The sequence below is a fragment of the Tenebrio molitor genome, chromosome 9 (assembly GCF_963966145.1).
Source record: "Tenebrio molitor chromosome 9, icTenMoli1.1, whole genome shotgun sequence".
NCBI lineage: Eukaryota > Metazoa > Arthropoda > Insecta > Coleoptera > Tenebrionidae > Tenebrio > Tenebrio molitor.
Genome location: NC_091054.1, coordinates 10767645 through 10785750, shown reverse-complemented (window position 1 = coordinate 10785750; position 18106 = coordinate 10767645). Strand labels below are relative to the sequence as shown.

Here is an 18106-nt window from a genome sequence, read left to right as displayed (position 1 = left end):
ACTCATCACACTACGCCCGTCGCTGGAAGAAATTCGAGTATTTCGCCGGCTGCTACGCGTAAATTGATATCCCCCACTCACTGTCATCGACTGGAATAAGTTTGTGGTTATGAGTGCGAGTGAGGTTAGGAACGAATCAGGTCGAGTCGAACGAACTGGCACATAAGTTGTAATGTGTGTGGAATATTGTGGAATGATTGATTGGAATATCGAAATGGGAGACTGCGGCAAGGTTTGACGCGAAAAACTCGATTGATCAGCGGCGGTTGCTGGCCACGTCGAAAGTGAGGTTAGGTCATCTGTCAAACCGCCCATTACTTATCGAAATTCTTGGTAATCGCGTAATTATCAACCTTGTCAGGAGAGTCGGATCGTTCATTATTTAACGGAACTATTGATTTAGTCGGGTTCGAGGGTCGAGCGCCCCCATCTCACACTTGACAGTCCACCTGTCAATAGACAATGTACGCTCAATCAGTCCCGCACAAATTAAAATATTTACTTTCTGGCATCCTTTCAATGTTTATGTTTTATGGAGAGTCTCGAAGAGCTAAAATAATTCGGTTGCTACAGTCGAACGCTACAGTGACTCCTCTCGGGGGGCTTCTGCCGTAAGTGTTGACCCAAGCGATCGGTTCATGGTTCATTTCCATCCCCGAGTCTGTCCAGATCAGGCTTTGGGATTAATTCCGCAGTGCACCCGCCGTGGTGGAGCAGTTCTATTGATTTTTCGCCTTTTTAGGGTACCGCGAGTGTTAGTGCGCACGTTCGGGCTCCTCTGACATGAATCCGAAACCGGGTACTTCGAAAAGCGGCAACAAGAGCGGTGCCAATCTGTTGGGTTACGAATTTTCGTCGCAAAGACCACTGGTGCCGCCGGTTTTGCGCGAGGTCGGAAAACTAGCAGCAGGGGTCGCTTCAGTCAGCACCAACTCCGGGGGATCAGCAACAGGTAAATAATTTCATTATTTTGCGGCTTTTGCCGGGTCGCAGCTCCCGATATTGATTTTCGGGAAGGCAGGAAAAACCCAAAATAGAACAAATTTGCCGAAACGGACGGAGGAACGGTGCGTGGGGGCGAAAGGCGCCCCGACGCCGACGGATCTGGGTGCGAGCCGTGGGAGCGCTCTTTCGACAGTTATTAAAGCGATGCCATCGGATATTCGTTCGAATGACGTCTGAAAGGCTCCTCGACAACGCCAACATCAAAGAAATGGCTTCGGAGCTTTGATAAGATCAGCGCTTTGTGCACGGTTTATGGAAGAATGACACGTGTCATCAATTAAAATTTTGCCCCCGCACTATCGACCGGACTCCCGGATAAAATCCAGATTTACCTCTCGACAACATCCAGATCAAATCTTGAAATAACTTTCCGTCGAGTTGGCAACTATTAATTACCAGATACAGATGTAGTATCTACGTTCCGATATGTATCCACTTAGGGTTCTTTACCCAGTTGACAACTATTTTTGATAAAATTCCCCTGTTTTGCAAGATGGCGGTTCAAGGCCGAACGGCCATCTTGCGACTAATTAGCTGTCGCCGTGTGTCATCATTTTGGGGATCGTCTGTCGCACTAAATGAACCTGTTAGTCTAGAACCTGTTGGGAGTTCAAAACACAAGTAGTAAACAAAGTTTGACGTCACACAATGAATTTTAATGCCTCGTTGTTCATAATGCGAATGGCATTTTCGAGTTGGCTCGAATCCGCCCTCATCAAGCTCGAAGGGGCGATTAAATCGCAGACAAGACAGAAAAAAGCTTCCCGACACCGTCGTGAATCCACTTTTGACAAAGGGTCAAAAGGTTTTGACCGCAAATGGGATCCCGGTGCAGCCGTCCGTACGAATTACAGTCTTAATCAGTGTCGAGTGCACTTCGCGCCGAAGAAACGTCGGGAAAAGTTGTTTTCGCCGCAAAGCTTTTGTAAAACTCCGGGAGATAAATCGCGTCAGGTTTTTGCAAATCTTTGGAAAAGCGGAGCGGAATAATCGAAGGTTGCCGTTTTTATTATCGTTATTATTACATATTATTATTATATCGTTATTATAAGTTTTTTTTATCGCAATCGCTGCACAAATGGGAAAAACAATTTTTATTGGCGTCCGATAAGAGAGCGGAGGTTGGCTTGTTGTGTTGGAAATGATTCGGTGGAGGTCTCGAGCGTTTCGGCGAGTTGCAACAGAGAATTTCGTCAAATCAAATTTGGTTAATTCAATTGAAATTAATCGATTGTTCCGTTGGGAATGAGAAACTGGAGCATCACTAGGTGAAGAGCGACGAGCTTGACGAAGGGAAGAAATGTTTCGAGCAAGAGGAACGAAACGTTTTTGTGTGAGGAAAAAATGAGAACGAGCTGGAATGGAGTCGAAAGATTTTAATTTCAGCTGTTGAGGATATATAAATGAATTTATTTATTGATTGGATTGAAAATTGCATGTCTGGGCCAATCAGATTTGAACATTCTTCATTGATCAGTCAAATCGGTTCAAATTTAAGTTTCACAGAAATTCTTCTGTACCGTGCGTCATTTCTGCAAGTCACAGAAGTAACACAGATAATCAAAAACGGTCGAGGAACTTAATTATGGAAGGAATTACAATGAACAATTTTGACGTGTCGTAATGGAGTTGTTTATCAAGTTTCAATTGTCTCCGTTTTGTTTCCACGGTTACGAGCAAAGTATGTTCTTGATTTATTAAAATAAATTGTCAGATTTTGAAATGTCAAACGTAAAATGGATTTTCTGAACTGAATCTGTTTCGTGCTGGTTTTGATTTTCTTGAGGAAATGTTTCTTCTGGACTGTTGGTCGTTTACTTTTCGCAGCAAAAAAGAACTCCAGGGGGTAAATTTCCGAAAATCTAAAACAGCACTTGATACGAGTAGATGTTCTAAAATCACATTTTACATATCTGGACCAATCAGGTTCGCGCATTTTAAATTACCCGCCAAGCAAATCTTGATTTCACAAAAATTATTTTGGCCGTGATGATTTCCGGAAATCACTTCTAAACGAAGCAATATAGAACATTAAAAAGATCAAGTTTAATTATTAAATGAATTACAATGAAATATGGTCGTTCTCCTTACAAAACTGTTTCCATTTATTTGACGTATTTTGACGTATCGTACCTTCGATTGCTTTATCAACTTCATCATTTGACTTCTTAAAAAACTGAGAATTACTATTCCACAGCTCCATTTACGTGTTTTTAACACAATTCTCTACCAAAATTCTACACAACACTTCGACACAGTAATGGCGTTGTTTATTTATCGAGTTTCGCTTCTCTCTGTTTTGTTTCCTTGGTTACGGACCTCCTTGATTTTAAAAAACAACTGTCAAATTTTTAAATGTCAAACATAAAGTGACCCATCTAGCCGAATCTATTTCCATTTTCATTAGATGTGACGTTGCAAATTATTTCTGTTAAAAAAACAAGTAAAGGTAGAGTTATATGGTGCGGCTCAAGTGTTTAGTAAAAGAAAATATAATCCTCGGAATGGCGTTTAAGCCTCCCTGATGACCAACAATTTCGTATCCAGTGTTGGCCATTTGCTGGAAAACATAAAGCAAAGTTGGTGAAATTCCTGTGATGGTCTAATGTGTTCCGAAACTTTGGCATTAACGTTGCAACAGTGGAAGCGAAAGTGTTTTTTTTTTGTCTGGCAAAATTGGTAAGTTTGTGAGTGTCGCAGTGGTCCAATTTTTATAAAAATGAACCACGTTTGTTGCTGTCTAAACGGTCACTGTGCAAACATTCGTGCCACATTTAATTCGAACCAATTATTTTCGATGAAATCTCGTGCTTACCGTTTTTCACAAAGCGAACTTAATTAAGTACCGCCACAAAAGTGCCACCACGTCGAACCCCAGGGCCGTAAAAGTCCCCCGGTCGCGTTAAACGCACCCGTCCCTCGCCGCCCCCGACGATAATTACACGTTCGTGGAAGTCATTATCTTGTTGACTCCGGATCTTGTTTGCCCTCGCATCCAGCTTGTTAGAAAAGGCCGCGACTCTTGCATTTTGCATGCGGGGACGCACGCAACGAAGACACTTTGACCCACTTGCGCTTAAATGGCGTTAATTGGCGCCTTTTCCGGTCCAGATGCGGCGGTTCGTTGCCCTGGAAGCGCCGGCTGCGGGTCTCCCGGAGCCCCGTCCAGGTGGGGCGTCGCGTTGGCGCTAAACGCCGCCGACGACAATGAAGCGATTTCCGTCGGTGGGGGCTAAGATAGCGCCAAAGTTGAGAAGATGTTGTCGGAATTGGATTATTCGGGGGGAGATTCCTAGCGAGGGAGAGTTTTAATCTTGTTAAAAATCATCCGGGGGAGAGAATTTTTCGACGGGGCGCTAGCGCTATTTTCCGGGACCGGATTTAATTGGTTCCCTGTTTATTAAGCCGAAGGGGTTTTTCCTTCGAATTCGGCGATGATGCGGCCTTGTTTTCCAGCCCACATAAAACTCCATTTATGAGCTCCTAACTCCAACTACATACATAACTCCGGGTTGGGAAGTTTGAAAGGAAAATAAATTTGATAATCGCGCCGGTGTTTATTTCTTCCTCCGCGTTCCAGGGAAAAATAGAAAGAAATATCATCGGTTTCGATTTATTATCATTATTATTACTATTATTAGGTATGCAACAGATTGAGGTACAGTTAGGGAGACGGAATTTCGGGCATCAGTTTTCTGTCACTTCAAAAAATTGCGATGTAAATCACACAAATTTTGAAATTTATTTTCTGTTTACGTCAATCACATGTCACTCAAAATCGTCCCAGACATTTTTTGACAGTAAGTATACTGACAATGATGCCCGAAATTCCGTGTCTCTAACTGTACATAAATCTGACATAATAATAATGATAATAATAAATTGACAAAAAAAAAAACTGACGAAAATTCAGCTTTTCGTCGAACTTTTTATTTTTCCGTGACGACCGAGGGCACACGCCGCCGCCGCCGTCGCCGATCTTGCCTCCCATCTCTCTCCCGGAGCAAAATCGCGATTTTCCGGTCCCCGGAAAAAATGTAGCCCCGACCGCAAATGAATCGCGTCGGTCTTAATTGACCCGGAGTTTTTTTCGGTTAATTCGGCCGTAACGCGCCGCCCCTCGCCTTTATTTTCCCCAACCGTACTACATAAAGCCCGTTTACGAGGCCCCAACGCCGCGATAAAATTGATTGCGAAATTGCGCCGATAAAAAAATCCGAATTAGTTGCGTAAATGGAGGCGTTTAATCGCGGTTTTTTAATTCGGGGGCGGCGCAAGAATCGCCGTCGAATAATTAAATTCGAATTGGCGGCGAGTCTCTCCGGAGGGATTAAAAACGCGTTTTGGGTCCGGTGGAATTTCAAAGAATTACCATCCGGGCCCGGATCTGAATTCCTTTTCTAATTATTTAACAATTTTGTGTCGATCTGGATTTTTCCGTGTACCGGAGCGATTTTTTGTGAACTGTGGAAAATAAAAGGATAACGAGGATCCAGTTATTAGCTTAATTAGCACCGGGTTTGTGACGATTTAACGATCTGTTGAAGGTGTTAATTATCGCTGCAAAATACACACGAATTTATACGAATTGTGGGTAAGAGAGTAGCTAACAAAGCGCGATTGGGGTGGATTAACAATTTGAAGTAAACACAAAATTCGTTGAGGCACTCAAAACACTTTTTTTTAATTTAAAATTTGTATTTTTGAAAATGCAGCATCAGTACAAGCCCATTAACCTCATTCCGAGCAAGTGTCCTAGTCTAGATTCTCGTTTATTTTAATATTTTTATGAGCACACGACTCATACATTTTCTATAGTTCATTACTTCTATTTTTAGGCTCGCCTCACGTTTTCTATTTTTAAAACTGATCTGACCGATTCGTCCCGGAGATCCATTTACGGCGACACAATTTCAGTTTGGTCGTCTGTACTAATTTTTTTCCCGATTTGTCCCGACAGAATGTGCAGAAGCGGCCACCGAGAAACACCGATCTGAGTCCCGTCGAAATCGAGGTCTCGCCTCCCACGTTCGTTCTCGCGTCCCAGGACTGCTCGGCGCGACAGACGTTTCGTTTTTATTTCGTTTTTTTCATCCGAGACGGTCTTGCGAAAATATTTTTCACCATGCTGGTGGCGGTAATGAGCCGTAAGGGCTCAATTTGCGACCGCCCCCGCCGGCGTTAAATCCGTACGTGCCGAACAAAGCGGCCCCCGTCCTGAATTTTCAAGAGGGGGCGAAAACACCACCGAGAGGGATGGGGTGGAATTCCGTCGGCGTTCGATTTATTTCGCCCGATCATTTTTCAAGGGGGTGTTCGCCCCGCTTATTCGTTGCATTTCTAATTACTTTTTGTTTGATTTCCGGTGCAAATATTTACCCCGGAAACGAGCACGCCCCGCACGATAATTGCTCGGCTAACGAAGACGTCATTACCGGTAAGATTACCTGGCGAGGGTGACTTCAAGGGGGTGACCCAGTTTCGGTACCGGAGGGACGCGTCACATTCCGGGGGTGTGTTTAGAATGAGGGGTCTCTCGAGGGTCCGGATGATAATAAAAACTTCCAAAAGTGTGAATGTTTCCGCATTTGTGTGTCACACTGCAGTGCGAGGTCGCGCCTCGTCTTGTTCCTGATTCGAATCGCAGCTGTTGAATTCTACATCTGGATTTCTAGTTTCCATCCAGAGCGGAAGAGTTTTGTTATCGCGACGGTAATTGGGGCGACGTGCACTTGTGGAGGTGTCAAACTGCGAGCGATAACGAGGTCGTGTTCTCTGCGAACTTATCTGGAGACCGCTTTCTTACCTAATTTGCGTCGAGCCGGAGGAAAATCGCTAACGTGGAAATTACCGGTGGAGAGTTTTCCGAAGCGTGAAGACGCCAACCAACTTTATGAAAATTAGTCGGAAAGTTTTCGCGAGACAAAGAAGCCGACGACTTTGGTCGCTGATTGGATCGATAAGTCGCCAGTTTAATTTGAAGATAATTGGATTGGACATGTTTTGAGAGGAGGAATCTCGGGAAAGATCACTTTTCTGTCAAAACGACAAAAGGTTTTGTTTGGAGGATTTGGTGGTCAAAAAATGTGAGGTCTTTGGAGCTTCTCTCATGAATAATTTGTATTGTTGTTATTAATGACAAGGTCTATATCGGAAGCAAACACGAAAGAACGATCGATTTGGCTTAATTTGGGATTAGTACTGTTGCACGCACCCCCTCGGGGGAGTAAACAACGATAATTCACTTAGAAGCGATACGTCGGGATTAAAAAAGTAAATCCGACAAAAACGCATTGTTAGGAAAATCTCAAGAGAAATTCCTTCCCAAACCGGAAAGGTGAAAGTAACAAACGTGGATAACAATCTCTGGAAAGAAAGTGTTCCTGCAAGTCGCAGAGGGGGAAGAAAAACGCGTCGGACCGATACAGTTTTTTCGTTTTGTTCCCTGTCGCAACAAAGACCCAAAACCAATGCGAAAATAATTAGAAATAAGAACAATGATAATAAGAACAATAAGATAATAAGAACAATGATAATAATAATAACGTCGCGTCGGAGATTTCGACTGAGATGAAACGAAACACATCGCAGCGTTCTAAGAATTCTCCACTTGACGAGAGTCAAATAAAGTTTAATTGTCAACGGTTAGGTTGGAGCTACCATGGCGCAGTCTTGGACGGCGAATTGTATCGCGTTTCGCAGCGTCGGAGATACCATGGCGCAGCCTTGAGCCACCCCAGATAGCACGGCACAGTCTCGCGCCGGAATTGTTGGCGTTCGCACAACACGTTGTAAATCGGGTTTTGTGGAAAACACGGAGGCGGTGAGCTTCACACGGATGAATTTGATCGAAATGCGAAGCCCTGTCAGCCCGAAAACGAGATAAACACCTCACGGAGGTGGTGGGAGAATCGAAATTAATTTGATTTCGTACAGAACGATTGATCTGAAATTGGTCGATTTAATTGTATTTGCAGACGTGCGAAGACGTCGAATGAGCATGTTCGCGAAAACATCGAATCGATCGAGGTTTGGATCGATTTTTTTGATCGAAAGAACGGACGAATCGGTAATCCGATTAGCAAGTTTGGTTGTTTTACAAGTTGTTTTATCTGTTGAATCCCCAGGGCTCGGGCTTGCCAACCCAATTATAATAATATTAGTTTACCACAAAAACACGATTAAGCAGGTTTCCGTTTAATTAGGTCGGATTTAGTGATTTTTTTCCCGCGAAAATAATTGTCAAGGTTGTTGTTATCGAGTTGCAAATAGACGGATTGATAACTACACCATTGCCAAACAAGGAGATAACAGACCTTGCTTTTCTGTATTGGAAATTATTCAGTTAAATGTTGTTTATTTTGGTTTCGAACGAGGGGTTACAAAAATACTCCACATAGCGGAACGAGGAATATTTCATCGATAAAGATTTAAAAAACGAGAGAGATGGAATCGTGGATTCCGCCCAATAAACTTTGAACCCGTCGTTCGGCGGCTTATGAAGCCGGGTTGGTATCGAGCGTTAAAAAAATTTGCGGTAGGGTTGGTATCGAGCGTTCAAAAAATGTGCGGCCGAGGATTGGTCATCTCTCGCTCTTACAAAAGTGGGTATGATTTGATATTACCTCACATTGACTAGCGTTTGAATCTTGCGTGGTTCACTTTTTGCAAATCAGAAACACGTTATTAAATGACAAATTACTTCTAAATAATAAAACATGTTGTTTTGAACAGCAAATATTTATTTCTTATCATATTCTCTGTATTTTTACACATTCAAAATGTGTTTGTTGAAGTGAACAATTACGAAAATATTTTAATTATGTACATATTTGCATTCGTTATTTTTTTTATTGTTTGTCTCGGTATGCCGCCGAAACTGTACAGTATGAAAAAAATATAAAACAAAAAATATTTACTTACCTATGTATTTGCTAAAAAAAAATGTTTCCTACATTTTTTCGATATCTGCATTTTTTCTCGAGATATTTAAGTTATAAGTGTTTTATAAGTACAACGAGCAACAATGACTGAATCTGTTGGCAATGAAACAATTGAAAAGTACTGGTGTTTTTTGTCTCGTAATTGGCACTGACAGACGACATTAAAAACATTTTTGCTTATGTCAGTCATGTTTATGTCATTACAAAAATGAACTTTTCATGGTAAATTTCAAATTTGCCGAATTTTTTTGTTACCAACGGTCTTGATCACACCGTATTTGGTGGCCTCAAAGTGGGTACCACTTGTCAGCCATCTTGACCTTGCGAATACTGTAAAACACATACTGTCACGAGCAATAAATTTTGGTCGTCAATGTCATTTCAAAATTTGGATAGATTGTGACAAATTTAAAAAATTTCCCTGCCTGATTATGCCCACGTCAACAAAGTGTCAAAAAATTGAGAAAAAAATGACAATTAATGTCATACAACATGATGATAGGTTATGATATTTACGACTGTTTTACAATGGAGCATTTTCGATTGCGTCAAAGAATGACCTTGACGACCAAAATTTATTGCTCGCGACTGTACATAACCCAAATATCTTGACAAATCTGTCAAAGTATCAAATATTAAAGACGTCAAATTTTATATGTATAAAAAGCAACAATATCTAATTAAAACGTGTAAATGTGATTGCAGTAACTGTCAAGCATATAAAAATTGCTTGAATGGATAAAGATCAAAGTTGTGTGTTGCCAACCGTATAAAGCAAAAAGTACTAGAAAGTAACTGTGCCAAGCTTACTTTTTATCTAGCAGACGTATAGTAATGAACTCGATTTTATTACCAAGTGACTATAAAAGGTTGTGACGTTTTTTCACGTGTTGGCAATGTAAATGTTGGTCATTCTGATGACAATTCCGTGTTCGACGATAGACATAGAGGTGATCGCTTAGAAGGGGGGGAGGCGTGAAAAACGTTGATTCATTGATTTAATTGAAAAAAGAAAAAACTGCATATTTTAACAAACATATAAAAGTGGTCAGAGAGAATGCTTGAAATGATGTCCACCTTGCTGCAAACAACATTCAACTTTTTTGTTTAAATTATTAAAACATTGGTCAGCATTTCGTATTCCACGCTTGTGTGGTATCTCCAATTTATTGGTTGTTGCAGTTCTTGCAAATTATTATCAATCGGATTTGTAAACACTGCGTTTTTAAATGGAGGATCAAAACTAAATCAAGGGGAGTCAAATCCGGCGATCGACTTGGCCATAAGAACTCTTATAAATAATTAATCGTTGTGAGTGCGGCGTGAGCGGTAGCCGAATCTTGTTGAAAATAGTCGTTTTGTCAGTTCCACATCTTTCATTTGATTTACGAGTGTTGAAGAAGACTGAGACAATAATTACTCTTCGGGACATTGCAAACCAAACACTAATTTTATTTAGACACAAAGGCACCTCGATATCGTTGGAATATGTTATATGCTGACCGAGTGATTTATTTTTGACAAGTGAAACCAAGCCTCATCAGAAAAAGTAATGTCTTGTGTGGGTCATTATTAATAGAATTGTTGTTGTAGCGATGGCAAAATTGGATTCGCGAAAAAATATCAGGAGATAAGAGTTGTTGAACCAAGTAATATTTGCAAAGGTGTAAATATAGATTTCTCTTTAGGATTTTTCTTGACAGCTCATAGGAAAGTCCTAAAATGAGGGAAATTTATTTGGAGAAGGAAGGAAAAAGATTAATTTTAATTCAGGTCTACCTGTTTGTTGGTATAAACTGTGTATTTGTTTATAAAAAAATTAGAATAAACAAAAATTAAAAATAAAAATACATATTTATCTTCTTTTATCATAACCATTCACTAATAAAATCCACAATCCCTTTTTTAAACAAATTTTTGTACCTCCCTTTAAAGGATAAACATCTACAATTTAAAAAAATAATAATTTTGTAACAATTAGTACATGCTAGGATGCATTTCGAATTTTAGTAAAAAATCGAAATTTAGATTTTATGTTTTGGAGTGTTAGAAATCGAGGATGAATATGCGAGTAAAGCGAAATTGGAAGATTTCGCGCTGCGTTTTTGAACATCTGTCAGGTCTAACTACAGTAGCTATAATAAACTCATCAGGGACTTTTTTGTAGTAAATCTTGCGCTTTACAAGAACGTTTCTATTCCAGGGGATTTGTACCAGTAATATTTTTTCTTCTCTTGGAATTAATAAAAGTGATTACGTGGGTGCCGTCGTAGATTGATTGGACCACCGTTTTGAAAAATTCCTCTCACAAATAAAATGCGTTTTATGTTGAACTTTGCCAATTTGTACCCCACGCAGGCGAACTTTCCACAAACAAAATACAAAAGCCGAATCTTTTTCTATTGTGTTCAACTGAACGCGTTGGTTTATTATCAAGCTGGGGAAATACACTTCGACGGATTTTGTCCCTGGTGTGTAAATTCGTCGGCATTCTTCGTAGTTGAGCTCAGAGGCTCAAGATGTCCATCTTGTGGACATTTAAACACTAAAACCTGATACCGCACCGTGACAGCTCATGTATAAAGTCCATTCAAAAATCAAAAAACCACCACCTGTTGCTTTAGGTTGGTAAAATTTAAAAAACCCTAGGTAGATATTTTTTCATACTATGTTGGTAACTATAAATTATGACATTTATTTGATTGAAAATAAAATTCAGTTGCTTTGAATTCCGTTCATATTGTTTTATTATCAGCACGTTTCATTTATTTGTTGATTCTTATTATTTTTACTTAAACATGCCCAGAAAAACAAGACATTTAATAAACACTTAACCTCAAAATTACAACTCTCACCAAATTTTACACTAAACAGCGTTGCCGGTAGTAATTATCGAGGAAAATGCGACGTTGGTGGTTTTTTGATTTTTGAATGGACTTGAGGTAAACTTCCAAAAGAAGTTGTCCGAAGATTGTCCTGTACAAAAGGGCTTTATTCAAGATTTTTCCAGTTACGTAGTGCATCATAAAGCCGAAGTTCAAATATTGCTTTTAGAAAAAAATCGATATATAATATTTTCCGTAGCCCTGAGCTGTAAAAAAATTGTTTAAGAAATGAAGATCGATAGTCTCTGATTGCGATGGTACTTGTTAGTACAATTTTAGTGTAGTAATAAATAAGTTATGATTAATAAACTCAGTTAACTACAAAATCTTGTCGCTGTAATAGTCACACTTTTTGCACAATTATTTCACAACAGTGAATCACTTTTTGTAATATTGTAAAATAAAACGCAATTTGGCGTAACGTTTATTTTACAAATGCATTATAAAATCCAAATGAACTGCTAGTCTAGAATTATTAATAAATAATTTGAAATGAAATCATTCAGTCTTCATTGCTTTGCCCTTCTATACAGGGTGTTTTCGAAGTTGAGGCGTTCCTTTTAACATGTGATAGTATGCGTTGTTCTAAAGAGTTTTAGCCAAAATCACATCAGTAAAATGTGTACGGCAATGAAGATACAATAAATTAATTTTTTTGAATTTTTAACACCAGTCCTGCTCAAATTTGCGCTGATTTGTTAAAAATTAAGATTGACAAAAAAAAATCAAATGAGCATGGACGTTAATCAAAAATACTGTCAGAGTTGTCATCTAATTAGTCGCAATGGTTTTATCATTACGAAAACAGTGAGCTCAGAGATATGGTGCTAATGTATGGGCAATGTTATCACGTTATCAGAATGCGGCTGCGGCGTCCAGAGAGTACGCAGAGCGATTCCCGGAAAAACCCAATCCTGGGCCATGTCAGTTATTAATCTAGTACAGCGGAGAAATAGACAGGACCGGACTCAAAGTTTTAGAAAACAATAAAAATATACAAGCAATTATCTCCGTTAATACAAACATTTTACTAAGAAGATTTAGACTAAAATTCTTGAGAATAATGTATAGTACCTTGCGTTACAAGGAACGCTTCAACTTCGAAAACACCCTGTATAAATATTATCTTCCATATTTTTATTTTTTTTTAAAGGAGACATTAGAACAAAATTTTTGACTCGATCCTGTGCAAAGCATTTTTTTGGTGCTTTTCGCAACTGCTTAACGTGGCCAGATCTTGCGGAAAAGGAGAAACGGTTTGAAACAAGAGTAAGGAGAATATTTCTTTTAAAGCTTGACAAGTATTTTGGGACAGAGCGAGTAGATACTATATTGAACATCAATCGACCATTAACAACTACACGGCCATTTGGTCCTATTCCTGTGATTCTACAAATGACGATAAGACAGTAGATTGCTGCTCTCGCACATATCTGAGACTTTTACAGGGTTAGGTCAGGTCAGGTCCCATCGCAGTTGCCGTTGAAAACCCACACAAATTTTGAATGTGCCGCCCGCCTCGCAACGTTAGACAAACTAGTAGACAGATTTCCACTACCGCCAGTATCGCCACCTATCGGCGATACTTGTCTCACTCATGTTATGAGGCTTCCGACAAGGCACATTCAACTACGTCACCAATGCCAACTGCGATGGGACAATCATTTATAATAACCCTGTACATCTGAAAGTTAACAAACAGAGAGCTGGTCTTGATTTTTTTGGTGAGTGTAAACAGAAGGGTTGTTTGCAAAAATTATTCAGAAAAATTAAATTATTTGTTTCTGCACTTAGTGACTGACCTGCAATTTTGGAAAAAAGTAGCAAAATGAATCAGTGGCATGAGTCAAAGATACATCTATTGTTGGCAATTTTCTTACCCACAAAATACGAAACCAAATTCTACTCTCTGTTTACGGTTGGCTTCAAAAAAAAGGGAACTGTCAGAAAAAGTTCTGTCAGATTTTATTAAATTTTTATGGTTTGAAACGGCCTTTTAGAGTTTAGGTTAAAAAACTGTGTCAGAAATACTACTGTCAAACGGACACAAATTGACATAAATTGACAAATTAAATTTCCAATTCACATTAGGTCAGATTTCAATTCCCGTTTTTTTTGAAGCCAACAATTTAAAATTGTTTATTGATTGCATAACGACAATAAATTTGTAACTTCTAACAAATTGAAATGGTTACATTTAGTTATGGTAATGATAAAAAATTTGTTAATTACAACTTGTTGTTAGTTGAGTTAATGTATTAATTCCAATGTTGAGATAGAAGTACATGAATACCTCTCTTTCCACTTGTTTTACTGCAACCTTGGAATTGCAAGAATTTCCATTGCCTGCATTCGTTGTTCGCTTCTGCTTCTTCAACTGAAGAAGGAATTTATTTATCTTGAATTTTTACTAACTTTATAAAAATCATTTTTATCTATTGTTTCCAAGAATTTTTCACACACTTTTCTCCAGTGATACTGGCATTTAATAATAATTAAAATATTGTCGCAGATAATTCAAGAAGAGTTGAGGATCATAGAAATGACGATCTGGCAACAGTGCTTTAGACCGTAGTGCGCGGGCAAACTCCAAAAGTTACCAAAAAGAAAAAATATGCAAAACTTACTACCGCGCGAGCAACAACTACTGTTTGAGTTGGCAATAAAAATTTTGACTTGAAACTGCCAAAACTGATTTGTATCTATTTCCAGTTTCCACTTGTCTCATTGTCATTATTGACAGCTGACATAAATTTCAAATTTAAACGTCTTGACTTTTGTAATCTTTTATTGATAAATTGGAGTCCTTTGGAGCAGCACCTTTAAATTAACTGCCTTTTCCTCCCTGTAACTTTTTTGTTTTTAAAAACTCCTCATTTTTCAATAAACCGTTGCTTCGCATCAGACATAACCTAATTTTCGGCGATATATTAAATTCACGTCACTTCCGGTTATGTGACAAATGTGGCCAACAGGACGCAAAAAAGTCACCGTAGTTTTATTACCAACTCAAACAGTACCTAATAATTGTTGCTCACCCGGTACTACAGTGTGGAATAAAATGATTTACATCTAGTTACCTTTGGAATTTTTGCACATGTAAATTTTCCTCTACCGCTCTACTTTTTTTTTCGAAGTGCCGAACTATTAGTTCTGTCAGTAAATGTCATCAATCGAATTGACAATTGTTACAATTTACTAAATTGAATTAACAAACGTTGGTGGCCACTTTCAACACTAACTGTGACTTGCTTTTGTTAGCTCCTTTTTAATTTCAATCTCAACTTTTGCATTCATATCATCCCTTCGCCATAAATCACATTTGGAATTTGGATATATATTTTGAGGTTAGGCTTTCTTTTTTTCGTAGAGCGGCATTTCGTATTTTTATAAGGGTAATGCAAAGGTAACTAGATGTAAATCATTTTATTCCACACTGTAGCAAGACTGATTTTTTTGTGGTAATAGAATATGTTCTTATTCCTCTTATTCTTCTTCTTCTTCTTCCTTCTTGTTAGTAGGCAAGTTTTCTGTTTCTTCTTCGATTCTTAACTTCTTATTTAGATGTCGTCACACCACCTCTTTCTTGGTCTTCCTATTGATCTTCTTCCGTTGCCTTGCGATTTTTACCACTTTCTTGTCTGTTGTTTTTTTCAATGTGGTTCTTCCATTCTTTTTTTCTTCCTTTTACCCACTTATTTGTATTATCTACTTTACATGTTTTCTAATATCATCCATCACTCCTTGCTCTATCTCTAGGGTCTTATTTGTGGTCTTTCTTAATATTTTCATTTCTGCTGTTTCTAATATTCATTGTTGTCTCTGTCCTTGTTTCACTCTGTATGTCATAATTGGTCTGACTACGCTCTTGGTATCTAAATAATAGACCCGATATGTTAATTGCAACAATTACTCGACGTTTTGGTACATTCGGAGGATACCGGACGGTATTAAAATTCATCAATCTAAACCTGAACTATTGTTTGACCGTGACATTTGTATTCTCCACAAACGATCTTTGTTATGATGCAAGTTTAAGCCCGACTGGCACCTCCTGGAAAATTTTAAATAACACCCCTTTGCACAAAACAATCTGTAGACAACTTTTTGTTGATGTTTATCTACACACGAGATATCAATTTATGAAGGTGTCAGCTTTTAGTCTTCAAATATCTTGAGAATCAGATGCTTGAGCTCTCCACCATCTATATATATAAAACTGAATGTCTGTTTGTTTGTATATTTTGTATGCAAATCTACAGTTTTACTCCGATCTTGATGAAATTTTGTACACTTAATCTTCAAAACAAGAAGAAAATTACTGTCTACTTTAATTTTACAAAAACCAACCCCTACTACCATTTTCAACCCTGTTAAGAAAAAAAGACAGTTTTTTCGAGTTGGAAATACCCTCACCTTCGCTGCTTCACCCCTATTTCATCCTCTGAGTATATCGTCACCTTCGCCGCTTGTCACCCACAAAAAGCAACCCCTATTATCATTTTTAAGTATGTTAAGCACAAAAAAAGTTTTTTCGAGTTGGAAATCGCGTTTGCATGATATGTTCAGGTGTCATAGTTACATTTGGTTGTTTATAAAAATAGCAATTTCTCAAAATGTGTTTGAATGATTGTGTTTTACCGGAAGATGTCTTAAATGAAGCAGAACAAGCTTCAAATAGCTTAATACCGGAAAAATCAAAAGGCAGGTATCTGAAATCAAACGAGACAATCAAACAATAGAAAGATCTAAATAAGGTTACAACTGAAAATAAAAGTGTTATGTTGGCGTATTTTCATGAATTGGTAAGTGATCATAGTGTTAGTTTCTTATCGTATTGATCTTTTTGTTTATATAGTCGAAGAAAAAAGTAGTCTACAGTAAAGTTTTAATTATTCTTCGTAAAAAGACAAACTTCATATTGAAATTACTGCGTTTATAGCAATACATGAAAGTAGAAACATAATTTTAAAAAATTCTGAAATTCGCGGGCAAAGCCGCGGGTAAAAGCTAGTTAGAGATAATCTTGCTCTCGAGACATTCTCGGGGATTACTCTAACGCGATTTTCCTAATCGGTTGCATCACTCTCTGCGTATTGCAATGCCGTCATGTTTATCGTGTCCTCAGCATACACAAAACATTCCACGTGTGTTTAATTAAAACAATTGCCGGTACACGTGATTGTGTTGATTTGCATATTTACACACACAAAAAAAAACAATCACCGGAAGTGATTGGAGGTGATTTCGATGGATAATGAATGGAAGCGTGGTCGCGTTTTAGTTGAGAGAATTATGTTTTTTTAGTAGATATGTGTTATGTGGAGTGCGACAAGGTTTATTGCGCAACGCGTATTAGTTCCGCAACTTTTCTTGTCCACGCTGGACAGCAGTTTTGATAGGTTGGATTATTAATAATGATGGTAATGATAGATCGTGACTCCGGTTTCGCTGGAAACGCCGCAACTTAATCGCCAAATGGAAGTTCGCGTACAATTCCACCTCCGCCACCGCGTCACGCGCTCATTTATTTATCGTAATTTTGCCTGAACCGCAGATCAAGGACCGGATCCGGTGCCGCCGCTCCCGGGATAAATGCGTCGGTAACAGGGATGGAGCGTCGCGGCGGCGATGAAAATTAATGGCGCACGACGAGTACTCGTGTAATCGGCAATTTTATCGTCCTCTCTTGTCGATGAGGGTCGGGCGGCGTTAATTTTTCTCCGGGAAAGTGGACCTTATCGGCGGCGGCGGTTTCAGGTGCTGCCCCCGGAATCAATTCGGTAATTGGCTCCAATTTGGTCGGATGATTGATCACTTCGACTTTTACCGGTGACCCGGTTGACGTTTCCATCGTCGTAACTTTTCACTTAAGCGCCACCTGATACGGTTATTGCGATGAATTGCGGCCGGGGTCAGTTTACGCTTTTACGCCGATTAATAACGGTTACGGCGGCCGGGGGCGGAAACGGGGGTGGGGTGGACAGGTGGGCAAGGAAAATTCTGCTCGTCGCTCCGGTCGGGTTTCCACCGACCGTGAACGCAACTCCCATTTCGCCAACAAAGTGGCGCATGATATAGTCTGAATTGTAAGTTGAATCAACGACAACAAAATACATGTTTTTGGGCATTCGTTATTAAATGCACAGGTTTTTTCATTCATTTGCGTTCATAAAATATGTGATTTTTGAATCGGTCCAGAAGCGTTAAAAAAAGTGCCATAGCGGTTCATTTTTTTAGAACGCAAATGAATGAAAAAACCTGTGCATTTAA

The 18106-nt window shown here is 39.1% G+C and overlaps 1 protein-coding gene and 1 long non-coding RNA gene across 2 annotated transcripts in view; one reads left to right on the top strand and one right to left on the bottom strand.

Annotated features, from left to right (window-relative positions):
• The first annotated feature begins 783 nt into the window (after positions 1-783).
• The window catches only part of LOC138138933 (cytochrome b5 reductase 4), a 41658-nt gene continuing 24335 nt past the window's right edge, over positions 784-18106 (top strand). Inside the window, exon 1 of the mRNA XM_069059069.1 lies at positions 784-952. Within this exon, the coding sequence (XP_068915170.1) occupies positions 784-952 (169 nt within the window). The remainder of the gene's footprint in view (positions 953-18106) is intronic.
• On the bottom strand, positions 2367-3571 carry LOC138138938 (uncharacterized). The gene is made up of 2 exons (XR_011162161.1): positions 3097-3571; positions 2367-3014 (listed from the first exon to the last, which is right to left on the bottom strand). It is a non-coding gene; the product is annotated as an uncharacterized lncRNA (long non-coding RNA).